At 44.5% G+C, this 24,048-nt stretch overlaps 1 protein-coding gene across 1 annotated transcript in view; it reads right to left on the reverse strand.

Annotated features, from left to right (window-relative positions):
• GAP43 (growth associated protein 43) overlaps positions 1-24,048 on the reverse strand; it is a 56,806-nt gene that overhangs the window by 11,568 nt on the left and 21,190 nt on the right. The window contains exon 2 of the mRNA XM_062571898.1: positions 11,046-11,667. Within this exon, the coding sequence (XP_062427882.1) occupies positions 11,046-11,667 (622 nt within the window). The remainder of the gene's footprint in view (positions 1-11,045; positions 11,668-24,048) is intronic.

Below are 24,048 nucleotides of genomic sequence, written 5' to 3' on the forward strand. Positions count from 1 at the left end.
GGCCTGATCCTCCTCATGTGTCACCTCCTCCCTCAGGGGCCAGATACAAAGCATAAGGGTTGGACAGTGAAATGCCACAGTCATGACGGAAGAAGTCAGATAGAATGATCACATCTTCTGTCCTGATATATCTCAGCATTAAGGGGCACAGATGATGCTAATGCAGTAAGCACTGTGCCCTAGTAGAAAGGAAGGCATCAGGCAGCCATGCAGCTGGCTCTGGGCATTTTTGAGGGGAAGAGCAGTCGAAAAGCTGCACAGTAGGAGGCAAGGAGGAGGCTGGCTGGAAAGCCTTTCATGAGGGCTCACATTGCCAGCAGTAGTCTTCCCTGTGAAGGTGACAGCAGCTAGCATCAGTAATTCTGTTTTAAATTCAAATTCAATCTTTTTTCTCTTTTCTTTTTTTGAGGTGAGGGGAGGAAAAACCCTCTCCCAGTTTGCCTCCCACAGGAGGGACTTTCCAGCCTCAGAACTTTTTGAATGCCGTACCAAGCAAATCAGGGCAGCTGCCTTGCAAATAGCCATCTTGGTTTAATTGCCTGACAGGCTTTTCACAATAACTATTCAATTAGGCGGTAATGAATTCGGCCCTGATACAAAAGCACCCTAGCAAGCCAGCTGCAAACATCTCTCACTAAACGCAAGGGCCTGGTGCCACAACCATGGGCCCAGCTGGCCACCAGGGCTGACCTTCCCCAACACGCAGTGTGGAGCTGAGCACGGCAGAGGGCACTGCTGCCATGCCGGTGCCCACCACGGCAACCGGGCCACCCCTTAGGCCTTATGTCATAAGCACAGGCCTGAGAACAGCACCACAAGCCACCTGGTGTCCCCCAGGCAGGGGACACCTTGCTGGGAAGCACAGGCTGTCACCCAGGATGGCAATGTATCAGGGCCGACCAGCAGACGTAGTCATTTCATCAGGCCTGTCAGAAGGTACTGCCAGGGCAGCATGAGGCTGGTGTGAGGTGCAAGACCTGTGCTACATGGCAGCTTATTTTGAGGGCAAGAAGGATGCCTGGTGCCTTTTGGTGTAATATCAGAATGGATGGGGTCCCGCTAAAAACAAACAAAAAATCTGATTCACTCTATTGGGAGAAACAGCAGTATGCAAGCATGCTGAGTGGCATGCCCTCATCTGCTTATTTTGATTACAGAAGCCTAAGCTAGGGTATGGCATGCTGGGTTATGTCACCTAAAACCCCAGAGAGGTAGGTTCATCTGGGTTGTTACTGGCAAATCTTAAGCTCTTCTCTGCTGCTTCTGAGGTGGAAAAAAATACCCATATGGAGTGCTAAGATAGCCCTTTGCTGGACTAGTCTAAAATAATGCTTATTTCCCTAGGCAAAATAAAATAAAATAAAGAAAAAGAAAAAAAAGAAAAAAAAAAAAGAAAGAAAAGAAAGAAAAGAAAAAAAAAGAAAAAAAAATCAGCACTTCTATGACTGTCTCTTAGCTGGTGCTGCCAACCTGAGGTGATCCTGCCTTGGCTACGGGGCAAGGCTGCAGCTGCTACACATGCCACGTATCTAGCATTTCACGTGTATCTGAAGTCCACTGAAGCCTGGCCCCGCATTGAACCACAGCAGCTGTGAGTTACTGCAACTCCCACTTACAGAGCCTTGGGGCTCTCAGTCAAGGTGAAGCAGCCCATACTCTTGGCTCTGGCATCATCATTTTGATCATGGCCCTCACAGAAGAGGGGCTTCACTGAAATATGAATCAGACTGGGTCTGTGCTGCTCAGAAACTGCCCTGAGGCACAGGCAGTGTGTACCCACTGTTTCACACTTGTGTTGTCTCCCCTGGTCCTCCGGCTGATTTTACTCACTGTAAAGGTCCTTGGCATGGGTACTACACGTTGGTCACAGGGAGACATTATGAAATATCCATATGAATGAACATGTCTCTCTCACTCTTTTTCTTCTGCTGGAGTTTTTCCATTTGTATAAATCATTAAATATTCATTGGGCCAGAGGAAAAGATTGACTCTGTAGCATGGTGGTTAGAGCAATCATCTGGAATTGGGGAGACTAAGCTCTACATCTCTGCCCCAACAAATAATTAATATTTTATACAAAGTGGAACAGCTCCAGCAGCAGGGGTCAAGGGAAGCCTTGTCCAGCATAGCCAACAGCCCAATGACTGTTCACTTGCTAACTCATTTTATTTCAGCTCTCTGGTCTGATGCAGTGTAAGGCCTGGGCCCATGTTTCTTGTTCCCCTCAGGGAACAAGAACCTGACTCTCAAGTGCCAGCTAGTCTAAAAGCAAGCATGAGTTTTTCTTACTAGTTTCATCTAGAAATCCCATCCTTCCTGAAACTGGTATGTTATGGGGGGGGGGGGGGGTCCAAAAATCAAAAGGTTCTTTATTGACATTTTTTTCAGTAAAATTCCCACGTGTCAGGACTCAGAATCCCTGCATGGAAGTGGTTGGAACTGTATCTAGGTTCAATCCCTCTGTGTGTTTCTGCCACACTCATGTACATAGCAGTATTTGCTAGAAGGAAGGACAGTAAGTAGTTGTATCAACATGCTGGAATTTTCACTCCCTGAGGTAAAAATGAGCGACTCCATCCATCCCAGTGAGGGAACACAGCTCTATACTCAACCGAAAACTAAACAGTTATGGACTTAGTCTACTCAAGCTTGCATTCACATCTTCCTTCTCTCTCTTGCAGGTTCATGACATTTCCACATCTGTGGGTACCCAAAGCCCTTAAGAACAGCAAAGAAATTTTAAAGCGGTTGCAATCACCTGAACTTTAAATGAGCTCTGTTTGATCCCTTCTTCCATTTCTTCAAGTGGTTATCTAGTCAGGTCTATGGCAGAACCGAGTCTGTTTTAGTAGCCATGAAAAATGTATCAAAGTTAGCAGCACTAGGGAATGCTGCTGTAGACTGGTCACAGCTACCCTCCCATCCCTTTACTAGTATATTTAGTACAATTGTCAGTTATGACTCCACAGCACTGCACTGCTTCAGCATGGGGATTTAGATGCTCTTCCAAATGTTAGAGAGATTTTCTTCTTCATTAAGCCCTGTAGGTCACAGATGACATCCAGTTATCGTTACCAGCATTCCCAATTACTGGGTATTGCTGAGGGAAGATAGGAAGGTTGAATAGTGTTTCTACCTTTTGGTTTTTTTTTCCATGATGAAGATAGGACTCATACGCTATTTCCTTAAGGGATGGCTGAGAAGAGTGTGATCTTTGAACACTGGATAATTGGGATCCTATGACCCCTCAATAAGACTTATTTACATGAAACCTTGAATCTCACTTCTCCCGTAATTAGGAGAACAACATTTTCCTTTGCATTTCTGGGCCCTCTCCAGGTTTCTGGATTTCTTTTCCAGTCTGCTCTGCAGCCCTGCAAAAGGAAGATGTCCAGCTCCTTTCTGCCAGGACCTCAGCTGAGATTCTTAGCTCTGTTCAGTGTCCTATGCTAACAGTAATGTAGCTAAGGGAACAGAAAGGAAAAAGAAATATTTCCACAGACTTCATATGCATACTTGGAGAGGATAATGTGAAGGCTGTTTATATGGTACAGGACATCAGAGCTAAAGCATATGCAAACGGAGTCTTTAGCACAGAGTATAGAACCTAGGAAGAAAGGTGCAGTTCCAGTAACCTGCAAAAACAGACCAGCTTCCCCTACAGAGAACAGCTAAGCACACAGTTGTGGCACTCCCTGTCATTTATTTTCCTGCAAACATTAAAGTGCCTTCCGTATTTTCTGCCTGAAAGAGAAAAGCCATGGAATGAGGAAGCCCTCCTTTGAGTCCAGTTTGGAGCATAAATGTAGTCTTGAGAAATAAACTGTGATTGGAGACCTATTAAAATTCAGTTTGGTTGAGTTGGACTTGCAGAGGTCCACTGGAGGTCCAGAACTGGAGACAGCATCTGTCCCACAGAGCTAATGTCAGTAGATCCCTGAATTGCAACAACTGATGTCTAAGCCTCCTGCCACTGCCTACAGTTTCTTTGGTTCTCTTGGACACTGCCGAATCTCACAGATAACTATGCAGCTGAATAAAATATTTTTGTGGTATCTTCACAAATAGAAGAACTCCTAAGTCAGCAATAGACCTGGATGTCATTGGTGTCATCAGTGCTCAGCAGGCAGCTGTGTTCAGAAAGCAAAGATGTTGGTGTGCATACAGTTTGGGATGAGGAACAGTATCAAAGAGAAATGTCTTTCTGGAAAGACATGTATACAAGTACAGACTCTTCTGGAACTAACGTCTACAGTGTTTGTCACCCAATTTAAAGGATATTTGCAGAGCTAAAGGGAGTTCAGAAGAAAGCAACAAAGATGACAAGGACCCTGGGAAACCTTTCATATAAAAAGCAATAGAAAACAGTGTTTGTGCTTTCTTCAGGAAAGAGATGAACAGCAAGGGCTATGGTACTACCCCATCTGTGCATATGCACATACTATATAATGCTACATACTACAAGGAACGGCATAAAGTAGGGCTATCAGAAGCTTTTGTTCTTTCTGTGCTATAATACAAGTACAGGAATATATTAGGGGGGCAGGTTTAGCTCAGTTGGTTAGAGTGTGGTGCTGCTAATGCCAAGATCGTGGGTTCAATCCCCATATGGGCTATGCTGAGGGTTGGACTAGATGATCTCCAGAGGTCTCTTCCAACCTTACCATTCTATGATTCTATGATGTAAGGCAATGGTAACAAATTATTTGGTGAACCTCTCAGCCATTGTACATTTGGTTGGAGCTGTCAGGGAAGCTATTGATACTCAGTCAGAGTTTGGCCATTTATATAGATATTACACATATCTACAGTTATAATTAGTATCAAAAGAGATATACATCATGCTCCAACTGTTAAACTAAATCCTAGATGGTAGAGATCAGGAATGAGTCCTAGAAAAGAGGTAGTTTATCCCAAATCTGCCTATAGCAGTGCTAACCATCCTGGAGAAGTACAATAAATGGATGTTGAGTCTGATCTGGCTTGGCAGATCCTATATTCCTTTACAGTTATTTGCATGGAGCCACAATCCCCTGAGAGCCCAATTTCACCCTATTAGGGCCCGTGGAGCTGCTGCACAGATTTAAAGCAATCACTGAATTGCCACTGATTATCCCAGATTAATGCATCTATTATAGAGCACTTGAGGAATGCCTGAATAACCTGATCATGCTGACCTGGGTGAACTTTCACTATTCAATCCGTCTGTGCATAGTAGCCATCTGCACTACTGACTAGTAGTGTTACCTTCAAAGGACTGCTCCCTGGAACCATAAATCCCAGCTGATGATCTACAAGCTTATGTCTATCTGAAAAGTTCAGCCTGTTTGATCCTAAAGCAAAGAGATTACACTGGTGGTCGTGCAGATCTCTGCCAGAAGCAACAGCAAGTAGCAGCTACTTAAAATTTCACTGCCTGTCTGTCTATTCTAACCCTCACCTTTCTATTTGAGCATTTCTCAATTGAAAACTTGGTTATCCTTTAGAGCAGAACGGCTTCCTCCCACATGGGGATTTTGGAGTATTCCCAGAAAATGCTCTGAGTGCAGTCCTACTGTTCTCTGGAGGCCTTTTCCAAAGTAAGCCTCCCCTCCCTTGTCATCAGTAACTATGTGTAGGACTATCTAGGATTTCATTAAGAGAGATTCACCAGCAGCACAGCTCCCACCTGCACTGGGCAGGCTGCATCTCATTTGACAACACCAGAACTAAGGCATGCATGGGAGCACAGACAGCATTTCATTCTGCAGCAAAGCAGGAAAACTGTACCAGTGCCTGTAGCAGGTGGTGTGTAGGATTCACGTACTTTGGGAGATGTGATATAATGTGCAGCTATATAGGCCTTCCTTGTACATCAAACACCTATGTCCAAACATGATTTTTCAAAGGATGTAGCAGCCCATTCCCCTCACTCTGCCCCTCACATGGCTATGTGCACCAGTGCAAATAAAGTGTGAAATATTGTGCAACCCATTTGGTCATGTTTTATACCCAACTAGATATGAAAAGATTTTAAAAGTTCAGAGCAACGGAGGACTGGGTGCATACTTTGTCACTTTTTAGCATGTTGCAGGTCACGTCTGTAGTCTTACTTTGTTGCTTGGTAGTACTACAAACACGAAAATACTGGCAAGCTTTCTTAGAGTTGTTCCCTCTGGGGCATTCATAGGAAGACAAGCGTGCTTGCTTTGCTTTCCTCAGCTGCCAGGTGTAGCAGAAGAGATAAGCTCCAGCAAAACAGGAATGGTAGTGAGGGTGTTCTGTCTCATGCCAGCTACCCATGGGCCAAGACTAATATTCCAGTTATACAACTGAATCCTCTTGCATAGTGCAGACTGTAGCCTCTAGCTAGTACATGACAATAGACAGTCTCCCTTTCCAAATCTTTATATAGCCAGTGTTCCCTAGGTGCAGTAAGTATTGTCCTTCCATCAATATGCTGATTGAACTGAAAACAAAGAACTGATTCAACTCTAAAACATGAAAAAGGATCCATAGGGACTTGCTTCCTCTGAGGAAGGTGCCTCCCAGTGTTCCTCTTGAAGGATACAAGGCTCATGGGGAACTGCAGGCCCGCTTACATGTAAAGCGATTGTTGGCTGGCTGATTTTTCATTTTAGCTGTGAAACTGCTCCATTGTAAAGCTATTTCATCAAGCAGGAGAAAGCATTCTTCATTTCCCAACAAAAGGAGATCAATTTGTTTCCTTAGGCACAGTTTACTCTTTTACATTTCTGGGCTTTGTTGTATTCTTACCTGACAATCTGAGAATGCTTTTGATGTGAGAGCTAGCCAGATTTGGAGCTGAGCCTCAGAAACCTGGGAAAGTACAAAGAGAATCTAACATTGTGTGACATTCACCTACTCTCCTCCCTATAAGGCACAGAGTATCTCATTTTCTTCTATAGTCTGCTATGCTGGTTGCTGATCTCACTTTGAAGCTGTGTTTCAGTGACTTTGACGGAGACTCTATAGATTTAAGCCAATGCAACTTAGATTGAAATATGGCTCACCTCATCCATATGTAATATATAAATTTCCTCCTACTACTTCTGAATTTTCTCCCACTGCGTAGATTGGCATCTAAGAAAGCCTCTGTAAGCATAATTTCAACACCAAACAGGCAAAAGTTGGATCATAACAAGAAAGCCAATAAACACAAGTCTTGGCAAAGATGCTCGGATAAGAGAGCATCTTATCTGATGCTCCTTCCTGGCATGCAGGTCACTCCCAAAAAGCATGAGGAGAACTAAAAGATTCTTCTTATACTGATCCCCCATTGCCCCCAGTTGAAGCCACTAACTCATTTCATAGTTTACTCTGGTTGGAATCCATTCACTTTGCCCTAACGTAATACCATGAGGACTGTTCAGAAATTGCCCTGCCACAGACCTGGGAGTGCCTAAGACACCAAAATCAAGTAATGCTGTATACAGGACAGCTTGGTCGAAGCCATTTCCTAAGCTATTATCTATAGACAGGCACAGTATGTAGAACTGGGTAACAAGGCGGGCTGAGGGCTGGCAGAGGAAACAGGTACCAGTACGAAGAATAGCCAAGCCTCTCCCATATTCCAGAAATGTTAAATATTAAGCATTAAAAAATCATGCAATTCTTTATCTAGTCACTCAGTTCTTTCCTCTCTTTCCATCTTTTCCTGCTCTCAGATGAAGGCAAAAACTCTCCCCAGGATGTAAATGAAATGCCCTTACCCTATACTTCTGTTCACACCAAGGAAAATATACATAGATAAAACAATGCAGCTGCCATAGCAAAATGCAAGGCAGATGAACATCACTGCACAAATGTAGCATGGCCTCACAGTAGTAGCAGCCAAGCATGCCATGGCAACCAGCCAACCAGTGACACTGGCTAGGAGCCAATTTGATTTATTTTTGGCAGTCTGACACCGCACATTACTGTGCCAGTCTTCGATCAGAGAAATGATAAAAGATGACCTTTGAAACCCAAAGAGGTTAACTTCTGGGAGAAGGCGACTGATGAAGCTGAAAGCAGATCTGTCCCCAAGCTGGCAGAGTTCTGGTGGCAGATGTTCAGTAGGCCTCCCTCTTTCGTGGATGACCAAACCACCACAGCTGTGCCAGCAACCATCAGTGTTGAGCTTTCTGTGAGGGGGAGGGGGTGACTGGGAGAAAGGACAAGACATGGTAAATATCTTAAAGTCCGTAGAAGGAGTAAGTACCAAGAAAGGAACAAAGAGTTCTAAAGAGATAAAGAAGAGAGAGAAAGGAAAATGATAACGAAAAAGAGAACATAGGCCTTGTATCAAGAAATAATCTCCTGGTTGTGAGATCTTTTATATGATGATGGTGGTCTTTTGTGGAAGATTCTTTGAAAAGGAAACAGTTTGTTATTATTATGGACATTGTACCATAGAGAATATAGCAGAACACAACCCAATATCCTCAGAGAGATGGACAAGAGGGCCTTTTTCCATTTCTACCTTGGATGGCTCAGGGTTACTTACTCAGCCATTCAAGTTTGTGGCTGAGCTAAAAGACTGATATCACATGGGGATAGGAATTCGGGGATGGAGGGGAGGGAATCTGTATTCATTATAAAGACAATACCAGTTTGACTGTGATCACAAACCTTCCATGTTTGCTTTCTGCAAACATTTGGAAGCTTGAGTATTACTAGATGAATACTGAATGAGGAAGAATAGAAGCACGTGCTGGCTTTGAACACTCAAACAATCGCTGAAAGCTCATTTTAAATATATATTTGATTGTAGATTTTGCTACTTATTCTGTTGGCTAGATATTTACATAAATTACAGTATCATATGCAAATGCATATTACATTGTAATGCTCCCACTACAAATGATGTTAAGGCCAACAAAAGCAAGCAGAAGATATTTGCAAATAATTGAGAATACTGAATTGAAATTATTCTTTGATGGCTAGTGACTGAAAAAAAGGTAAAATGAAGCAAATGAAATAGCCATTCCTATGAATTTCCTATCTCTACCCATTACAATGGATTAATCTTGATAAAAATGGGGTGTCAATTCAAAGCAGAATCACCATTCCTGTCTAGGAATAAGGCATTCCAAATCTTAAATGATAATAAATTCTTAGTTGCTATTCAAAAATTCTTTCCTGTATACACAGGGCCCCAAAACACTGATTCACTATGTTCTACATTTACCATTGGTAAATACCTTTGCTTATATATATATAAACAAAACAGATATAGCATGCAATTCATCAAATTAGATTTCTAAAATCACTCCCACATAGCTTAACATTTGTTTTGCCAATCAACTCATTACACAAAGTAAGAACAAAGGGATGGAAATCTGGACCACAAAAAGTCAATATAGTGGATGTTAGTTTAAGCATTACCTCTAGAAATGTTTAAATATAAGGAGGTAAAACAAGCATCTGTTTGTAGTTTTCAGTTTAGATTCTAACAATTCAGTCCTTGGTCCACACCTTAAATCATAATGTTCTGCATGAGCACCTCTCCCGGTTCTTAGCTGTTATATTTGAAACAGTATAACCAAGACAGAAGCCCTGAGCTAGTTATCATCAAATCATAGAACGGTAAGGTTGGAAAGGACCTCTGAAGATCATCTAGTTCAACCCTCAGTGTAGCCCATATGGGGACTAAACCCACGACCTTGGCATTAGCAGCACCACACTCTAACCAACCAAGCGAAACCTGCTTGAAAGTCTACTTAAGACAGTGGGAATTATCACTGGGGAAGAGAAGTAGTGGACCAAATGATGTGAAGGACAAACACCAACAAGTGCAAGACTACATGCAGGGACTAATCTTTACACCAGGATGTTTGGGTCACCTTGGAATATCAAGCTAATACTCCAATTTTTTGCCCCAACAAGCTAATGAATGCAGAATGTGCTACTGATAGTCCCACACACGTGGAGGCCAAAGTTATGTATGGCACTGCTGCTTGATCAAGTTTTATGTGGTATCCATCTCTGATAGATATCTTTCTTTTTCCTCTCCTATTTTTTTTTTCTTTTAACATTATGTGACTTTGATAATGTAAAGAAGGGAAAGAGCAAGTGTCTTCAGGTCTTTTATGTTTTTTCTACCCAGACCAGCATCACAATTCAGTAACAGCTCTTCTCTATAGTTTGCTAATACTGCCACTGTCAGAAAGGATCACTTTTGCCTCTCAAAACTTTTAGCTCTTCCCAAGGGAACTAGCTAAGCAGATCCGTAGCTCAGTCAAGAACAAAGGAGAATTGAAAACACCTCCTGGAATGCATGTTTGCATTCAATCTCCTCTTCTGTCCTCATTCACAGAGCTGTCAGGGTCTTTCATCTTTCCTCTCCCTACCTAATCTCCTTATCATACAAGTCTGACCCAGCTGACACATGTATAAAAGCTTCATTCAAATGATACATATGGTTTTCATGGCTACTCCAAGAACACGGGCTAGAGTACTAGAGTGGATGAAACTACAAGTGATGCTGATAAGATGTTCCTTACTAGGATGTGGTTGTAACAGCAATCTCATCCATTCACAAACAGATGGGGAAAAAAAAGACCTTTTTGGCTCCTTCTCAACCATCCCACTATCAAGGCTAAATGACCTCCTGCACTACGAAAGAGTTTTTCCCTCATGAAATTTCCAGTTCAAGTTGGCAGCCTCTGGTGAGCTAGTATCAGCTCAGGCTGCTTTATTGCTTCACAGAAGTTGCCTGTGTTAGTGTGCCTGAGAATGTTCATCTTCCTCTTAGCATATGCAGTGATTGGGGAGCTCTCCCAGACTCCTCCAAACCTCATAGCTGCCTGACATTCTCCTGCCACCATACAGAATGAAGCTCCAGAGGAGGTGCAGTATTTCCAAAAGCTTATGGGAAGCAGAGGAGAGTGTATTTGGCAACAACATGCATCTCTCCCCTCTAAAACCCAGCAATGGGATTACCTGGTTAATTCTCATTCTGATCCCTGCACTGGCCCTTGCAGATCAGCCCTAGATGCTCCCCCAGGAGATGAAGGGAGGCATCCATTTCTAGAGAGGTCCACTCCCTGGCATTCACTCACCTGTCTTCTCTTCAGTTTGGCTGCTCTCCACTGTCTCCATTTGGGTTTGCGCTGTTGCCTTGGCAGTAGCATCCTCTGCAGCAGGGGTGGTGGTGGCAGTGGTGTCAGCAGCAGGCACGTCGGCTTGTTTAGGCTCCTCTTTGTCTTGGGCTTCATCAGCCTTCAAGGACGGCGAGTTATCAGTGGAAGCTTTAGTGGCACTTTCCGTTTCGGCAGCAGCAGCAGGCTTTTCCTCTGAGGAGGCAGCAGGAGTGGCAGCCTGAGGAGCAGACTGCTCCGAGCCCATGTCAGCAACTCCATCCCCTTTTTTCTCCTCTACTGGTGCATTGCTGTCTTTGCTGCCCTCCTCCACCTGGGCACTGTCAGCAGCTGCAGCTTCTGTGGCAGCAGGTGCATCACTCTCTTTGTTCTCCCCGGCTCCGCCAGCAGGGCCTTCCTCCTTCTTGTCAGCGGTCTCAGTCTCAGAGGCTGGGGCATCTCCCTTCTTCTCCCCCTTGAGCTTTTTCCTTGTTATGTGTCCACGGAAGCTGGCCTGGATTTTGGTGGCTGCCTTATGAGCTTTATCTTCTGGTTTGATGCCATCTTGCTCAATCTTTTGGTCCCCATCCTCATTTTTTTCAACCTTTGAAGAAAAACAGGGAGGGCAGAGGAGAAAACAGGGAGATAAGTCAGGACCTCTCCAAGTACAGCTCAGGCTCTAGTTTCATTGGGAATGATCCACCTCCCCCTTCCTGCTAACAGGCAGCAAATTTTGAAGTACCCTTTCCATTTTATATGGGTTTGAAACCAGGTGGCTATAACTAAATAAAAGGGCTGGACAGACAGAGGGGTTTTATAAAAGGAATTTAAAGCACCTCCTCATCTCAGTCAGCAATGCTGAGAGCACATTGGCAGCTTGCAAAGATTTGGACCAGCTGGGTTGTCTCTCTTTATTCCAATTATTTATTTTCCCAACCATTCTGAAATGTACCAATTTTTTTCCCTTGTCATTTTCAAACATACTCCCTTCGGTTATTTTCATTTTTTCCCAACCCACCTATGCCTTCAATTCTTTGTTTCTTTTTAATGACACCATGTTTCACAGGTGTGTGACTCTAACAACACTGAGCATTGTGTCCTTTACAGCTTCTTGGCTCAGGATTGCCAATATAAAATAGTATTGCTACCCACTCCACCACAGATGCACACTGTCAGACATACACAGATATTCACATGATGTACACCTCTCAAATGCCCTGCCTGCAGGCACTTCAAGCACTGTCTCTGCTTCTCTACTCATACCTTCAGCAAAGGAATAATAGGCAGATAGATATCAGTCCTTCCAATTTTAGCAGATTATTATTATTTCTCTGAGTACTCGGTAGAATTCAGCCTTGTAACAAAGAACTGTCATTCCCTATGCTTGTCCACCTTAAGCCACGCATTAAAGTCTTTAAAAGGACCATAACAGAATCTATGCTTTCTGCTGGTCTGCTACAGGGGGGTAATCCTCAGCTTGTAACCCCACTGAATCCACCACGCTTCACCCCAATAATTTACCAGTTCATGAGCTAGTAACAGCTCATCTGCATACTGTTCTATCAATATTCCCAAAGGGAATCATTCAAAAGAGTAACTCAGAAGCAGAGGCACTGGCCTCTTTGCTGTCTGCACCTGGCTTCCAGCACTGGCTCAGGTCACAAAAGAAAGAAAATGAGCTGGCTGAAAAAGATAGCAAGCATCTATTCATGGGTGAGAATGATTCACCCATGGCCACTGCTACTGAGAGATGCCATTTGGGGAAAAGCCCAGGACCAGAACAGCAGGCAGAGGACACAGTTGATAAATACACTCAAAAAGAGTCCAGCAGAAATAACAGAGAGGAAGCCACTGCAGTATGCAAACATAGGACTGGAAATACCATGCTTGGGAAGCAAGGGAGAGAAGACTGGCCACCCCAGCAGCAATCAGAGGGAAACAGACTGGAAGTGGTAATTGCTGTTGCAGAGCATGAGCATAGGCATGAGACACAGAAAGGCACATAGGCATGAGCAAAGCAGTACAAGTGAACCCAACACTTGGCTACCAGCTTGCCAGAGCTGGTACCTACTGCACCTCTCCAGGCTCTCAACAAGCACAGGATTGCCCACCCTAGCACTTGTGCACAAGCAAGATCATGTCAGCACTTGCAAGATACGCTAAAAGGCAGGCTGAGCAACAGCAGCTCCTCCTCCCCTCTTCTGCAGGTAAACAGGAGTAAGTTCAAGGGGGCTTGGGAACAAAGGAACAACTATCCCCACATCAGCAAAGAAGACAACCTCTCCACACAGTTGTGCAGGACAGGTCTGAACACACCAGGAACACAAGTCTAGGGGTGAGACCAGGCACCACCATGCTTATATAGGAGTAGAGTGAAAAAGCTTGTGAATGAATATTAACTGATATTAACATGTAAGATTCAGTGTAAGGAGTTTTCATGCTTCTGCCTATGCACAGGGAGAAAATGGTTTTTGTATCTATCATAAGGGCAGAGCTGAGCACTTACATCTACTCTTCCCTACGTGCTTTAAGTGATGTGGTACGGAAAGTGGGCTTGTTAGGCAGCAGGTGACTGTTATGTGTAAAGATGATGAACACATTAGCATGTTGTAACGGTGTATGTGCATCTTATAACCTGCTCTTCTGATTGCATAGCTAACTTTGAACCTGTGTTATTCAGTGGCTAGGATAAGCTCTTCAGCATCACTTCAGTACAGGTCTACATGGAGATGGAAGCAAATCAAAAGTAGCTTTAAACTAGCCAAGGAACAGTTGTGAACCAGACAGGTAATATGGGCTCTATACAAGCTCATTTATCTTGTTCTTTAGGCAGGTTTTACAGTTTGTGCCAAGTCCTACATTGCTGTAGCAACACTACTACTAATACCTGGGCTAGCTGTCTTGAAGAGAGCTTGGCAGTACACTGAAGCCACAGCAACATGGTATTCTAACTATTCCTTTCCAGCACTGTATAACACTGAGAGAGAAGCAGAGCCAAGGTATCCAATGTCTGTGGCCCCTTTCAAATAGCTGCACGGTTGGGAGACTGGGAAAAAAACCTTAGATATGTCCACAAGACCCTTAAGATCCAGTTCCATATTCTGATTCCTGCAAAGAATCACTAGAAGAATGTGTCAAAACTCTTAATCCCTGGGCAAAGAGGAAACTCCTGAGGTGGAGGGGGGAGCTCTCTCACCACGGCCCTTGCTCCTCTCACATCCCAGGTACTCTCTTGCCCCAACTAGGACAGCTATTATGAAGTGTGATCTTGCGTGATCTTGCCTCTGTGACTTTTTCCTCAGCAGAGCTGGAGCTCACCAGCAGCTCTGCAAAGGCTCATCTCCATCCTGCTGCTGGCAGGAGGTCCAGGGCACAGCAAGACTGCAAGGAAGGCTAAGGCCTAGTTGGAACCGAGTCTGGCGAGGGATGTCAAGGACAATAGGAAGGGCTTCTTCAAATACATCAGCAGCAAGAGGAGGACTAAGGAAAATGTGGGCCCATACTGAATGGGGCAGGGGCCTGGTGACAAGGGATACAGAGAAGGCAGAATTACTGAATGCCTTCTTTGCTTCAGTCTTCACTGCTAAGGGCAGCCCTCAAGAATCCCAGACCCTGGATGTGAGGGAGAAAGTCCAGAGAAGGGAAGACTTTCCTTTGGTTGAGAAGGATAGGATTAGAGACCTTCTGAGCAGGCTAGACATCCACAAATCCATGGGCCCAGATGGTATGCACCCACGGGTACTGAGGGAACTGGCGGATGTTGTTGCCAAGCCACTCTCCATCTTCTTTGAAAAGTCCTGGAGAACTGGAGAGGTGCCTGAGGACTGGAAGAAAGCCAATGTCACTCTAGTCTTCAAGAAAGGCAAGAAGGAGGACCCAGGCAACTACTGGCCAGTCAGCCTCACCTCCATCCCTGGAAAGGTGATGGAACAGCTCAATCTGGATGTCATCTCCAGAACACGGTGGAAAAGAAAGTAATCAGGAGTAGCCAGCACGGATTCACCAAGGGGAAATCATGCTTAACCAATCTGATAGCCTTCTATGATGGAATGAGTGGCTGGGAGAGAGAGAGTGAGGGGAGAGCAGTGGATGTTGTGTAGCTTGACTTCAGCAAGGCTTTCGACACTGTCTCCCATAACACCCTCCTAGAGAAGCTCGGGAAGTGTGGGTTAGACGAGTGGACAATGAGGTGGATTGAGAACTGGCTGAAATGCAGAGCTCAGAGGGTTGTCATCAGTGGCGCGGAGTCCAGTTGGAGGCCTGTGGCTGATGGCATCCCCCAGGGCTCAGTACTGGGTCCCATCCTGTTCAACTTCTTCATCAGTGACCTGGATGAGGGGGCAGAGTGCCTCCTCAGCAAGTTTGCCAAAGATACCAAGCTGGGAGGAGTGGCTGACACACCTAAGGGCTGTGCTGCCATTCAGAGAGACCTGGACAGGCTGGAGAGCTGGGCAAAGAGAAACCTCCTGAGGTTCAACAAGGGCAAGTGCAGAATCCTGCACCTAGGGAAAAATAACCCTAGGCACCAGTACAAGCTGGGGGCTGACCTTCTGGAGAGCAGCTCTGCAGAGAAAGACCTGGGAGTGCTGGTGGATGACAAGTTGACCATGAGCCAGCAAGGTGCCCTTGTGGCCAAGAGGCCAATGGTATCCTGGAGTGCATTGGGAAGAGTGTTGCCAGCAGGTCAAGGGACGTGATCCTGCCCCTCTACTCAGCCCTGGGGAGGCCTCATCACGAGTACTGTGTCCAGTCCTGGGCTCCCCAGTGCAAGACAGACATGGAGCTACTGGAGAGAGTCCAGCGTAGGACTACAAAAATGATCAGAGGGCTGGAGCATCTGTCCTATGAAGAACGGCTGTGAGAGCTGGGCCTCTTCAGCCTGTGGAAGAGAAGACTGAGGGGGGATCTTATCAATGTGTACAAGTACCTTAAGGGAGTGTGTCAAGGGGATGGGGACAAACTCTTTTCAGTTGTCCCATGTGACAGGACAAGAGGCAACGGGCAGAAATTGAACCACAGGAAGTTCCACCTGACCATGAGGGGGAATTTCTTTACTGTGAGAGTGACGGAGCACTGGACGAGGTTGCCCAGAGAGCTTGTGGAGTCTCCTTCTCTGGAGATCTTCAAGGCCTGCCTGGATGCAACCCTGTCTAACATGCTCTAGGTGACCCTGCTGAGCAGGGAGGTTGGACTAGATGATCTCCAGAGGTCCCTTCCAACCTTGCTGATTCTATGATTCTATGATTCGATGAAGTCCCAGAGTCAGTTCTCCTGCTGTTCTGACAGATGAATTCCTGGATGGCTGTGACTGCAATGCACTGCAGGGCCTGCTTACCTCTCTTTTTCCTCCAGGGATGTTGGACTGAAACCTCTCCCCTGCACCTACTGCATTTACAAAGCTAATAGGCTCCTTTGCTACAGTAATGACATCATTGTCCTCTTATCCCAGTTGGGATGACATTAGCCTGAGTCCTTGCCAACTCACAAGGTTGAAAATTGCAAATTGTATTTCCAACAGGGTGCTTTCAATATCATTTCAGATATAAAAGATAAGAAATGTGAGGCTGGTGTAGAGGGGGGTTTAAGGTCATGGCTGAAAGGAAGGTACTAATAGTTAGTCTCTGCCAGATTGGATTGCTTTTAGTGCCATTCGGGAATTCCATTTCTATTCAATCTCCCCCCTTGAAACATCCTGGACATCTGAAATGACATATTTTCAGGCTACAGGCTTGCAGCAACTTCTGGGCGAGGACGCAGTATTCAGCTAGTCTGTCTGTCATGTTGTATAACAATGGGTTGGGTGAGAAACAGATTGTTCAGAGGGAAACTTCTGTTCTCATCAAAAGAGACAAGGGCTCTTCATCTGTGGATTACACATGCAGCAGATAAACCTTAATTAAGGAAGCTGCTCAAAAATAACCTGTACACAGTGAAGCTCCTGGAAAGCAATTTATCTTCCTTGGAAAGCTAAAAGGGTGAGTCAGCCTTGCCAGGGCGTATTCAAAGTCATCTCACTGGAAAACAAGAAATCTGTCTGTCTTATCTACCATGTGTGTATGACATCTTGGTTGCAGTATTGTGGCTTCTGGAATAAAGGTGATTATTATTATTAGCACTTGTACAGAATCCAGAGCCCCCAGCCAGGAGTCAGGTCTGTTAAAGATAGGTTTCATATATTATTATTCAGTCACACATACACCTCATTTACACATTCATGTATAAAGTAAATTCATACTGGAACTTAATATTGAAATATCATGATATCATAAGTTTAAATGCAGCATACTGTCATCCTCATTCTATACAGAGATATACTCTATTTCATTTAGTGTGAAGCAAATCAATCTTTCAAGGCCAGGAGGACTTGAAATCACTGAGACAGGTTGATACACAGTTATAAGGATAACTAATGTAAAAGGACATACATAGTCCAACACATGCATTTTTTCTTTAGGCTATCTCCACATACCCACAAAAGTAGGTTTACAAGGCAAGAATTTACCATCATGAAATGTATGGTTAAACTTTTATGTTCCTATCTACAGGACACAGGTGGGCAGAAGTTAGTTCTCAGGTACCAGGAACATGGAAATTGTATTGACTCATGATTGACTCAGCTAAATTTCTAATCCTTGGCCTCCCTTCCACCTTCCATCTCCAAAACTAAAGCCTTTAGAAGGGACAACATGGGGCTAAGAATGAAGAAAACATTGTTACAACTTCCAAGCCCACATCCTATTATGGCAGGAAAGGTGAGATGGAGAGGCCACATTTCACAGCTGTTCCATGTGTTTGCTGCCACACATAAAGAGCGAAACAGGAGAATGAATGCCTCCATCCGTGCTTGCAGTTTACCCTGAAGCTGAATCACAACTCCTTATCCCAATGCCTCCCTTGCTTAGATTTGGAGAGGCTGACTTGCCTTTAAGAAAAGCAGGCAGAGCAATGAACAAGAACCAGAGAAGGACAGAAAAATAATCACAAGCTTTCTTGTTTTGGACACTAGGTTGGAGAGATCAAGAACTTCCTGTTCCCTTAAAACGTCTTTTAATCTTATACAGTCTCTTTTGCTTCATATCAGAGGCCCTGTCTCTGTACCCCTCTCTTTCCTGGTGTTTATCCACCTAATAATTTACAGCACATGCCAGTTTCCTTTAACAATCATCTTAGGATCAGGCTGCTATCCAGTGAAATGTAACCCCGGTTCCTACACCTTTCTATCCTTAAAAAAGAACTCTTTTTTGATGTAACACCAAACCCCAGAGCCCTTAGATTCAGGTATCTGCTGCCATTCCAAAATCTGTGTGCCAGGAGTTTGGATTTAGTGTAGCTTTCACCAGAGAAGACATCAATACTGGCCAAGGCCTGCCTACTTGTAGGAAAAGTGACAGTTACCAGTAATCCACTCCACAACCCAAGGGGAAGTGTCCTCTATGTTACCATATTCTTAATAAAACCTCCTAGTTCTCTATACAGAGATACACAGGACCCCAAGTTGTTGCATTCTCATGAAAGCTGCACTAAGGTACCCATGGAGATCTTCCCTTCAGTTAACTAGGTGAAGTATTCCGGGGTCAGCTAATTGCCTGCAATATTTGTGGGGTTAAGGTGCACTCACCCAATACCATAATCTTGATGAGCGCACAGAGTAGGTTCATACTGGCATCATTCTAAGTCACTTGGGCCCAGACTCGCAACGAAATTTAGGCACCTGACTCCCATTGATTTCATAGGATTGTGTCACCTCAATGTTTTTGTGGGCCTGGCTCGATACGGCCTGATTTGTCTCAGAGACAGTATTTAAAGAGCAGAATGCTTTAAAGAAAAGACCAGCTGTCTCCCCAGAAGGAGCAAAGCATGGACACATAAGAGAGAGAAAAGACTTTCACACCCTGTGAAGTGAGGAAGCAATTTAGTACAGAGAACAGCTTATTTTTAACCCAGTTAAATGGTGTGAAGACACCTGGCTAGAGGGTGGCACTTCTCAGCTCAACCTCTCTGCAACATGCAGAAACAAGTAGAGCTCCTTTTTCCAGGTTAGCTGTGGTGATGGTGGGAAAAAAACCCTTGAGAGAGAAAAGGTTACTTCATCTCTTCCAAGGCTTATTGAGGATTGCTCCCTAGTGCATAACTAGCAACGTACCAGCTCTCCAGTTTCCAATTTCTCTAACAATGGAGTTTCCATCCTTTTCTGTATAAGATACTCTCACTTAGAAAATTTCCCTTCTATCTTCTGGTGGCTGGAATGGAACAGGCTAATGATGATCAGGCAGATGGAAGAATGTTGTTCGCATATGTGTTGGGCGACTGAGAAGTGAAGTATGAAATAACCATTTAGCTAAACTGGACATATTTAACTATTTTAACTGTGCCTTCTCAATAAATCTGTTATACATATTTCAGTTTTTTTTTTCTTTTTGTGACTCTCCCTTCTGTTTGTCACTCTGTTTCTGTTAATATGGTGGTTAGTCATTGTGTCATTTGCCATCTTCAAGCCCCTATAGCTCCCCTGGTTAAATGAAGAAGGATGCTCAGTAATGACTATGTTGTCTTTGTGGGCTCTGTCAGAGAAGAAAGATCCTCACCCCTGAAGTTGGTGCAAAGTGGTTCACATGAAGGGATGTTTATGCAAGTAGAGTGGCTCATAGCTGTCTGTGAGAAACAGTGCTTGCCTTTGGTCTTGTCTGCGCTCTGCAGTACTCCTGTGGCCATGGGGCACAGGATGAGGTTACTTATCTTTCAGTTCAAAGCACACCAAACTCTCAGCCAGAGGGCTAGGTTGCAGCCTGCCAAGGTGATGTTTTTATAGCATGATGTTGAGGGCTTGTGTTTGTTTATTCTGAGACACGGTGTAAGCATGTGAAGGTACTCAAAGTCACAAGGCTTGTGAGTACCGTGCTGAAGGCCTTTGGTGCTTGGCACAATCCACATCTACATTCGTTCTTCAAGCTGGATTGGTGCATACTGTGCTGGGAGCTGTGCCTAGTCTCTCTTTTGGAGGAAAATACTTGTGTTGCTCCAGAAGGAGCCAACCAGCAGGTGTTCAGATCAAGGGTCCAGAGCCTGGGGAATGAAACAGGAAGCTATCCAAGCTGACAGTGTAAACGCTTTCCCAAAATAGACCATGTTGAAAAGATTAATCTAAAGAGTCAGGTGAAAATTTTCCCTTAAACAATGCTTTGGTTAGAAAAAAAAATTCAAAGAATACAAGAATATTTCAACTGCTTAGACAGACTTGAACATCACAAGACTATGGAAAAATTTTATCCTGACCCAAACTGTGTGGACCTTTTCCTGGCTTTTCAAGCAAGGACAGTTGCTGCTATATGACTTAAAGTAACAACATCACACTCTGAATCCCTGCATTCTCTGCTGATTGGCCAAGTAATGAAACGCTGAATTAGCAAAATCTTTTTCTCCCATCACCTTTTTCTCTCTTTCTTTCTTTTCTTCTTACTTAGTTTTGAATTCCACAAAAATTTTCAGGAAGCTGTTTATCTCCAGTGGCTCAGAGTGCCTGCCTCAAGAGAGCTGGACACACTTGCTTCTTCTTTAACCACAATCAAGGGCCAGAGGTTAATTTACAGCTCAGACTTGCTTCCTTGAGGTCTGTTGAAGGCAGTTGCTGAGCCTCCCCAGAGCCCATGGTTAGGCAGTGTCTCTTGAGCACTTTGCACAAGCAGCAGCAGCTTGTGCCCTACAACTCTTACCCCATCCCCTTTGTGGGAACACAGTGCTGCACCCCACCTCTGATTATGGGAAGTCTATTTCTACTTAACCTGAGTAAACTCTGAGGTTACCTGAACATTTCCTGTGTTATGTCTAGTTGTTATGAGGAATTCCACACTGAGATCATTCGTCCACAAGCAACAAAGCTCAGGTCCCACACACTCATTTCACACCCAAAGATAGCATTAACTCAGCACCTATTTATGTCCCCTGCTCACTTGCCCAGGATTTTGCATGCAGCAGAATAGTAGTGAAAGGCTCAAGCCCCAAGGCCATCCTGTCCCTCAACCCTCTTTTTAACCTGACTGTTAGCCTAGAACCTCTGATACCTCCTGCAGGCTATGACTGCCAATGCCATGAAGTCACTCAACCTAGTGATGAGAGAGAGATGAGTATCAAGTAGCTTCCTCCTGCTTGGCTGTAAGTGCAGGGCTGTATTTTTTCTATTATTATTATTATTATTATTATTTTAATTTATGTCACTGGAAATGGGGGCAATTATCTTCTGAGAAAGTATTTATAGATTTTTAAAATCAAACAAATATCCTCAGCAATTAGAGAAAGCAAGGTGCAGATTAATTGCCAATGGCTTGAGAAACTGCTTGGAGGGTGGGCTTTGCCAGTGCAGCTGGTGCCTCTCCATGGTGGCTGGCCTACCCTCTGGAGACTGCCCACCAGCACAAACCTAATAAGGCTGCTCCTCCAAAATAGTCCCAGGCCATGCCATGGTGAAGGGGAGAGCAGCAAAGGGGAGGTGTAGGGCTAAAACACATGGAGGGTAGGTAATACATTGCACGGAGCTGGTCTAGAAGGTAGGAATGCTGGGGGAGGAGAAGACAGCTGAAGGGAGAGAAGGAAGGAAATGAGAGTAGAGAAGAGGGAAGAACAAAGGAATCAAATGGAGAAGAGAAAAGGAAAGGCAGGGAGAGAGGTAAAACTTGGCCAAAGCCACTAAATGGAAAAGAGACAAAGAAATAAGAGGTACACTGAGAGAGATGAGATACAGTAGAGTGAGGGGAGAGAGAGCAAGAGAGAAAAAATCACTGATCCATGTGTGAAAGGTGTGATAGCGAGAAATGTCAAGGAAAACGGGGCAGCTAAATAGCTGAGCAGGGTCCCCTGGAGCAAACCTGGATATGACTGTACATGCCACAGCTGAAAGAGGTGTTGGCAGCACTCTCTGTGACATGTGCCACCTCGCTGCACAACCCTGGGTTCCATCTGCACGAGCACAGGCATAGAAGTGGTTCAAGGGGTCCTGGGTCAGCCTCTCCCCCAGATCAGCCAGGCTATCCTTGTGAGCATTGCTGGTGGCAGTGCCCCACAGGGGAGCTGGCCCTGTCAAGAAGCACACTGATTTGGATTTTGATATGATAATGTGTGACAGGTCCAGGCAGAACCTCACCAGTTCCTTCCTCATCCCGGATAATAGAGGTGCAAAATGACCTACCCCAAATCAGCTCTGTCCTGGGACATGCAACAGCTCCTCTAAGGCAGTGGAGAGATACAGGAGAAGAAATCCAAGTCAGGAGAAAAGGGAGTTCAAGTTCCAAGACCTTCACTCATAGTTTCATGTCACTCCACTTGTGAAATGGAAAGCGCAACGCAGGGGAGGCAAGCTGCTCTCATGAGTATTCTCTCCATTCATCACAGAACATCCATCACTATGCTGTGTTAGCTAAGGCTTCAGTGAGGAAAATACTTTGGCTGTGCAACATCCCCCTGTGCCTTCCCACACTGCTCTGCAATGAGCTTCTCCCACTCGACAGAGCTTTCGGAAAGTGGTGTTTATACAAGTCCTTTCAGCTTTCACTGCTTTACACCTAGCATCCGCGTACAGAAGAAAATGTCTCTCTTCTGTACTGCAGCTACTGCTGGGGTAAAACCCTGTAGTTGCTACCTGTGCCCACAGCCACAAACAGCAAGTTAACTCAGAGTGGGGACAGGAGTGCTAAATCCCCCTGAAATTGTACAGTGACCTGAAGAAGGTAGAAACCAGGATCCTTGATCAGGATCTGGCAAGGTCAGGTACTGCCTCTCTTACCATTAATTATTCTCCTGATCAGGCCCTTGTCTTTTGTTTTTCTCATCTCCTGGAAGAGAACCTAAGCCAGAACATCATGTTCAGCTAAGAGCTTTACCATTCCCCATGGAACACAGTACAGTCTTGTACATCACCAGCACTGCATCCAGCAAAACCCAAGTAACCAGACTTGCAAGTCTCATATAAATTGAAAAACTGGCTCTAAACTAACTCAATCTAAGATATCCCTCTCAGAACCTCTTCAGTTTTTATTCCCAATAGTCTGATCCTACATCTTCAGTGCAGAACTGGACTGTGCATGTACCAGGACCTTATAATGCCAAAGAGCAGGAATCAGAGGAAAGGCTGCTACCTATTGAGACAGGCTACATCTTACAGAGTCAGCTGGCTTTTTAGTAGCTTCTGGTTCTGAAGGATTCAGTGGGTCTCAATGGCACAGGGGCAGTCCTTATTAGCCAGGAGTGGCTCTGATGGCTTAGCTTCTGGCTCTTAGCTTCTTGCTCTTGGGGGTTGCTTAATACCAGCCCTGGCTCCATAAGACAAAAGTAAACTTGTGTACAGAGTCACCAAAAGCAGTATGTAGTACATGAGCCCCTCTGATGGATCTGAATTCTTCACAGCAACAGCATGTCTTGGATGCCAAACACCTCATAGGAAACTTCCTGTGAAATTACTCTCAGTCTACAATTTCTTTAGTTCCTTTTATGTGTTTAAAGAACAAGTAGAGAAAGAAAGAGATCCCATATCTCTTTCCTCCTTGGTCCCTAGAACTCGCTCTTACACAGGTGAGAATGAAAGAGTTAAACTTGCTCTATGAGACATCAAATATAGGAGATGATAGACTCCTGGTCCCTCTATGAGCTCCTGGATATAGCTGACTTACAGCAAACTGGGAGAAGACCTAGACCATATCTCCCTTCTCCTCCTATCCCAAAGTTTATACAGTTTATTAAGAAACAATTGTACTGAGATGTTGTACTGCAGGTTGAAGGCCAAAGACAATGCTAGATGGTGAAAGTGAGTGTGATTCCATTAATTTCCATATCATTCTTAGCAGAAATAATTTTTACAAGACCCCTGTGTTCTGCTGCTCCAAACAGCTTGGGAGAGGAGACGTTGTTATATTCAGAGAGACTCTGAACTCTGAAGCTAGTATTTGCACTACTGCAAGTCTCAAATGCATGGTGTAGCAGGTCAAAGCATTATGCGATA

The sequence above is a fragment of the Rhea pennata genome, chromosome 1, assembly GCF_028389875.1.
Source record: "Rhea pennata isolate bPtePen1 chromosome 1, bPtePen1.pri, whole genome shotgun sequence".
NCBI classification, from domain to species: Eukaryota; Metazoa; Chordata; class Aves; order Rheiformes; family Rheidae; genus Rhea; species Rhea pennata.